The sequence below is a fragment of the Egretta garzetta genome, unplaced genomic scaffold (genome assembly GCF_000687185.1).
Source record: "Egretta garzetta isolate BGI_Z169 unplaced genomic scaffold, ASM68718v1 scaffold560, whole genome shotgun sequence".
In the NCBI taxonomy this organism is placed as follows: Eukaryota; Metazoa; Chordata; class Aves; order Pelecaniformes; family Ardeidae; genus Egretta; species Egretta garzetta.
In genome coordinates, this window is record NW_009258301.1 from 286732 (window position 1) to 293458 (window position 6727).

General features: G+C 45.2%; 1 protein-coding gene across 2 annotated transcripts in view; it reads left to right on the forward strand.

The window, feature by feature from the left end:
- The window catches only part of LOC104126197 (TBL1X receptor 1), a 62490-nt gene that overhangs the window by 43003 nt on the left and 12760 nt on the right, over positions 1–6727 (forward strand). For both annotated transcript variants that reach the window (XM_035894111.1, XM_009638731.2), the window contains 3 exons: positions 2690–2792; positions 4499–4644; positions 6137–6356. In XM_035894111.1, coding sequence (XP_035750004.1) covers positions 2735–2792; positions 4499–4644; positions 6137–6356 — 424 coding nt within the window. In that variant the 5' untranslated portion in view covers positions 2690–2734. The remainder of the gene's footprint in view (positions 1–2689; positions 2793–4498; positions 4645–6136; positions 6357–6727) is intronic.

The following is a 6727-nucleotide window of genomic DNA, read 5'->3' on the forward strand; positions in this document are numbered from 1 at the left end:
GTTCAGCCTGGAGAAGAGAAGGCTGCGGGCAGAGCTGAGTGCGGCCGGTCAGGGCTTCAAGGGGGCCCAGAGGAAAGGGGGGGACAAGCTTTTTGGTAGGGCCAGCTGGGACACAACCAGGGGGGATGGCTTTAAACTGAAGCAGGGTAGGGTTAGACTGGATCTAAGGCAGAAATTCTTTCCAGTGAGGGTGGTGAAACCCTGGCAGGGGTTGCCCCGAGAGGGGGTGGAGGCCCCATCCCTGGGAACATTCCAGGCCAGGTTGGCCGGGGCTGTGAGCAACCTGATGTGGTTCAAGGTGTCCCTGCTCCTGCAGGGGGGTTGGGCTGGGTGGCCTCTGGGGGTCCCTTCCCACCCAAACCATTCTGTGATTCTATGATCCCACCCCCAAACCCTGGCCCTCAGCACCGCCTCTGCCCGGCTGTTAAATCCCCCCAGGGGTGGGGACTCGACCCCTTCCCTGGGCAGCCCCTTCCAGAGCCTGACAGCCCCAAGGGGAAGGAATTTTTCCTAGCGTCCAACCATATAATTCCTCTTCCTACAGAACTTCTCTGTAACAAGCAGTCTTAAGTAAAGGTGATTTGCGCCCGATCTGACATCAAAACATAGCTGAATAAAATTAGTGTTTGGTCCTGCACATGGTAAATTGGTTGCTAATGCATGAAATGGCTAAAAATGACATTAATTACACCCACTGCTCAGTAACTGGGCCCGCAAAGTATATGGTAATTTGGCAGGTGTACCCTGTACGTCAGGCATCGCTGGGGGCTGTGGATGGAGCGGGGTAGGGATGGTGCTCCTTGACAAGCCATGTTGCACTAGCTAGACGTTACTGTACTGGAGCAATTATTTTTTCCTTTAGAAATGAGAAAGATTTAAGTAGCTCTGCATTTTTATTTATATCCTTCAGAAACTAAAGCCTTTTCTCCCCCCTTCGGCAGCGCAGTATGCTCGAGCTGCTCTATCGGCACGAGATCGGGGTTGCTGTGGACATATCCAGCCCTCCATTTCCCATGCAGGATAACCCCGGCTCTTCCACTCGGGTCCCACTGGCCCCAGCTGGGTCTGAGCCCCCCCCACCGCCTATCCCCAGCTATTAGCTTGGGTGTGTGGCCACGCGGCTGGGGCAGGTTTGGGGGTGTCCATGTGCTCATCGTCTCGTCGGGGCTTGTGTGTGGTTTTGGGCAAACACATTCCTTTTGATGTCTTGAGTTCATCCTGACGCCTCTCCTCTTCTTCAGGAGTTTAATTGGGTCTCTCCTCTACAGCGTTATGGGACTCGTGGGAAAGTCACGTCTTGGAGAGCTCCTCCGCTGTCAAATTTGGTTGCGATTGACTGATAAAATTCAGAAGTTAGATGAGAAGAAATAGAACGTGGTCATTTTTCTCCCGTTTCCTTGGGAAATCTTGCTAACAAAAGATGCCTAGAAAGAATACGTATGGCAGCCTTGTACCGCCGATCATAACCTTGTAGTTGGCGCTTACTCTGCGATCACCGCTTCCCCCCTTCGAGCAACAGTGCCAATGCCCTGACCCTGCAGCTACGTAGCCAGAACTTTTTATTTTGAACCGTACAAGAAAACCTGTTCTCTAGCCTTTTTTTTTTTTTTACATCATATCCAGGTCAAACTTTGTCAAAGAACAGTAGGAAGGTCACTTACCTTCCTGGAGTCCAGTTCTGTAGAAGAAAACAGTGGTGATGGGTGGCTGGGTAAAAACCTCGAAGGTCTGCTGATGAAAAGTGCTGAGCGGAACAGGAGACGGACCTTATTTCATACCGTGCTCTGGAAGCTGATGTTTTCACTTGTTTATTAGATGGCGTGGAAAGATCAGGATTTTCAAACTTTGGGAAGTCGTGAGAATGTTCTCAAAAATGAGACACAGTTAGAAAAATACTGCATTCTGTCTCTTTATCTTTGGGTTTGAAAGCCTCTTGTCGCTTCGCGTTTTCAAAATTTCTCATCAAAAGTGTATATAGTCTGATACGTTATTTGTCTCGCTAAATACTTACCGTGAATAAAATCAAGGGAAAAGTATGTCCATCAGTATCATTAAAGCATTGATTGAAAGCCTTGAGAAATGTTGCTAGAAATGGCCTGTTTGGAGCTTGTCTCTAATTTCAGGAATTCCCTTTGCAAAGCCTAAGTGTATCGCCGAGATGTCTTCTAATGTGTCGTGGAAGCCGCTGGGCTTTCCTTGAAGAGGTGCCGTGTTGCACCTTCCTGCTAGAGCAGGAGAGCCTCCAAATTGAAGTAGAAAGTAAAAGCGAGAACTTGCCTGGACACCAACATGAAACCAAGTTCTTGGTCTTTGTTAGTCAGAGAGAAATCCACATTCTGAAAAATGTTCTTTAGCAATAATGTTGATTAGATGAAGCTCACTTGATTATTTTTTAAAAACCTGTGAAATGAGGCCTTTTTAATACCGGTATTAAGCAGCATAGTTCCCCAGTCCATACTAATTTGCATCACTTGAGAATCCGGCCCTTCAATATTTAATTTACTGACCTTTATGTTGTGGTGAAACAAATGACTTTTTAATGACTCCAGGAGACTTATTTGCATTTTAAAATAAAACCGTCATCTACGTTGCCAGGGAGCTACTTTATAAATACAGCATTTGTTGAGAAATACATACTAGGTACTTTAATTTAATTTAATTATTTAATCAACCTACTTTTTATTTTCAGGGTTGTGTCCTCTGTTGTGACCTCATGGTTTAACTGGGAATAAAGATGAGTATAAGCAGTGATGAGGTTAACTTCCTGGTATATAGATACTTGCAAGAGTCAGGTGAGTTTTTACCGTTCTGCTTGTTGAGCAATGCATAATTTCTTCGGTATTCGTCTGCAACCGGCTCTAGCAAACGCAGACTCAATTAATTATTTTGCCAGTAGGCACGTGCTTCTGTCTGAACTGTTTCTTGGTGTTTCTTCCCAACAAGAGAATGAATTCCTGCCAAGTTACCTTCTGTAACTTAATCAGATTTAGTCATTTGGAGTCTTCAGATGGCAGTCAACCAACTAAGGACTCACTTGATTGCTAGAAACGCATTTTCCTGGAGATCACTTTTCTGCAGGGTGACGATGACGCTTCGCACCATTTTTCTTGGGGGGGCTACTTGAAGAAATAAAAAGGATGCCCACCAAAACACTGGTGTGGGTTTTTGTTTGTTTTTTTTTTTCCTGTTCTGCCTTGGAGCGATGGCCCTCCTGCGAGCTGGCCTTCCGCGGCTGAATTCCTCGCCTCAACGCGACCCTAGGAGGGCAGATTTTGCTGTATTTCAGAGGAAGAAGGGGCAGCTGTGACCACATGACTCGTATCATTTGAATCTAAATACAGATGAACAGAGGGGTTGTTTTTTTTTTTTACAGGAATGACTCTTGGGTTCTCAGAAGCTTTCCTCCCTGCAGGGCATTTTCTTGGAGGGTTTTGTTCTTTGGTGCCAGGCTAGCCAGAGCCTCCTGCTGCTTAGGAGGAAGAGCAAAGGACAGATGAGTTATCGTCAAACTCGAAAACAAACTTTAGGCTTCTTGAAAACGCATTTGACTGATGCAACATCACGGACTTCTCAAATTGAGATAAAGAAGCACCAGAAGCAATGGTGGATGGCGGAGTTTTTCAGTCTCTGCTTGTCAGAAGAAAGCAGAAGCTCGTTGTTCCGCCTGAATTTACTGAAAACTGCTACGCTTTCTTATTCTGGTTGCAGATTGCTTTTGTCAGAGAAGCACGACTTACAAAATTGCTTTATCTCCATCTGAAAGTTTGCAAGTGGCTTCTGAGTTACCTGACAGCAAAAAAATAAATAAATAAAAAAAAAAATTAAAAAAGAAAGATAAAATCAGTAGTTTAAGGAAAAGTTCAGTGACAGTAAAGTTAATTTGCTGGAACAACAATTTTTCTCTAGGATAAATTTGCCTTTTCAGGGCGATCAAATAAATAGCAAGCAAGTACCAGCACTGAACTGTCCCGTGCTTGCCACTTCTTGGTCGGTGCCTGATGTAATTCTCAGGGCCAAAACAGGCAGGAGTGACAGCGCTGTCCCACCAAGTGAGTTCTGTTCTACCTACAGGTCCAGTTCGCTTTCATGGGTAACAAAGCAGCGAGTAAAAATAACAGAGTCTTGGCCTCTTGGAGAGAGATACTTTATTAAATACTGTATACGATACTATACATATATATGTATACAAATATATGTAGGTACTACTGCACACTTTGTATTTTTACATGTACTCACGCACAAATGTTTTGCCAATGACACCATCGTTAATGATTGCTGTGTTTCTATTTAAACCAAGTTTTTCTCTTTTTGCACATTTAAACTAGAAACGTCTAAGAGGGAAATGGCAGGGGTGTTTTGAGGAGGGTTTTTTAGTTCGTAAGCACGCTGTAACGTTGTATAACTTGCTTAGATCTGCAAACAGAAGGTCCTGCAGCAGCATGGCAAGTCGCGTTGTCTACCTGTAAATCCATTCTGATGCTTTTTGCCTTGTCTTTAGGGTTTTCCCATTCAGCATTTACCTTCGGTATAGAGAGCCATATCAGCCAGTCTAATATAAACGGTGCTCTGGTGCCACCAGCTGCTTTGATTTCCATCATCCAGAAAGGTCTGCAGTATGTAGAGGCAGAAGTCAGTATTAATGAGGTAAGGAGGCTTTGCCTGCAGGAGCATCATGTCCTTGCTTGCAGTAAGTTTGAATGTTAGTATTTTTTTTTCTTAACTTTCTTGTATCCTATTTATCTACTTTTACTTCAGATTCCTTACTGCTGGTGTTCACCATGACTCCAGTGGTGGAACCAGAATGGAGTGACATTACTGGGTAGGGGTTCTGCCCAGTGCAGCCACACAACACCAGGCATGGTGTTCTGGCTCATTGCTTAAAGGTCCGTTGTCTGTAGAGTTTTTACCCTCATGTAATGTCGTAGTAAAGCCAGACAAGTGCAATAATAAGATAATCATTGAGACGAGTAACCTCTTTAATTTTTATTTTCGTAGATTTGTGCTAAGGAGGTGGGAGAGCACTGCGCAGCTCTCGCTTGGGTGGTGTGTGGTTGTAATGAAGGAATGAGGGCCCCCAGGCAAGGGTTCCCAAACAGAGGGAGGGTTTCAATGTGTGGCAGGAAGGATGACGGTATACGCCAGTTTGCTTTTTGCCTCTGCTGGCTAATTCATCCGGAGCAGGATCTGTTAAATTTGGTGTTCAAATGGCTGTTCCAGCAGCACAGAAGTCTCTGTGTCCTCCTGCCAGACGCTGCAGATGCTCGCCCTCCATGTCCATTCTCATTTGTGCCTGGAAGGTTCGCAGCCTTGGTGTACGCCACTTCCATTACAGAAGGAAATGATGGGTTTCACTAATCCTGCTCTCCTTCCAGTCTCCCATATGTCCTCTGTTTGTGTAGTTTTCATAGTCCCAGTGAAGCAAATCTTTTCCCTTAGGAAGCCTCAGAAAAATAAAGCAAGTGATTGGAGTAGAAGAAGGAGACCCTATATTTATCGCAAGGAATCCTTCTAGCTCCTAAAAATAGATCCTTACAAAGCCCTAGCATATGTATAAGGGTATTTTTAACTGGGTCTTGTCCATTTCAGGATAAAATTCTTCCTTGTTGTTTGAAAGCATGCCAATGCTGTTTAAAAAAAGGAAGAAAACGAGTCAAGTCTGCAGATAATGTGTTTATGGAAAGTATTAGTCTAATAAGAGAGCACAACTTCACAAGCCGCTGACCTGACTTGCAATGTTTGCAGCTCTTCAAACAAACCATTAGATTTTGTTGCGGCCACTCCTGTTTGAAATCATATTCATAGATAGCTTACAGGATTTTTTTGCTTTAGCAGACGATTTAGCAAACTCGAAGCATAAAAGTTTTGCTGGCAGAGGCTCTGCCAGAGGCCCGTGGTGGCTTTTTTTGCATATTGATGGTGCCCGCTAACTTTAGACTAAAATTCCAATCCTAATCTCAACAATGATGAGATACCACTTCCGCCACCATTTGTAAACCGGTTTATTGTATTAAGTCGAAACTTTCTGCTTTCGTTTTCCTTGGAATTTTCGCCCGTCATGTTAATTTGTACTTGGTGTTGTCTTTTTTTTTTTTTTTTTTTGTTTGTTTGTTTGTTTTCTCCCTCTGCTGGAGTTTAGGATGGTACCTTGTTTGATGGTAGGCCGATAGAGTCTCTCTCACTGATAGATGCCGTAATGCCTGATGTGGTCCAGACGAGACAGCAGGCCTACAGAGACAAACTTGCACAACAGCAGGCAGCAGCTGCTGCAGCAGCAGCCGCCACCAACCAACAGGGATCAGCGAAAAACGGAGAGAATACCGCAAATGGGGAGGAGAACGGAGCACATACTATAGCAAGTAAGTTGAGACAGAAATGACCTTAACCTGCGTTCATGTCCTTCCCTGGTCAGTTATCGCAGTACGGGCTCGTAGAACGAGCGCGTAGGCGACGAGGTAAATGCGCGGAGGTAATAGCAGCCCTTCGGCTCGCAGAGAACACCTTCGTCGCAGGAGGGACTTTAACGGATGGCATCTCACCTTTGGCTGTCCCCAATTTGGTATTTGGAATTGCAAATTTCTGAATTGACAGCCGGCTGAATATGAGCCAGCAGGGTGCCCAGGTGGCCAAGAGGGCCAGCGGCATCCTGGCTTGTATCAGGGGTGGTGTGGCCAGCAGGAGCAGGGCAGGGACCGTGCCCCTGTGCTGGGCACTGGGGGGGCCGCCCCTC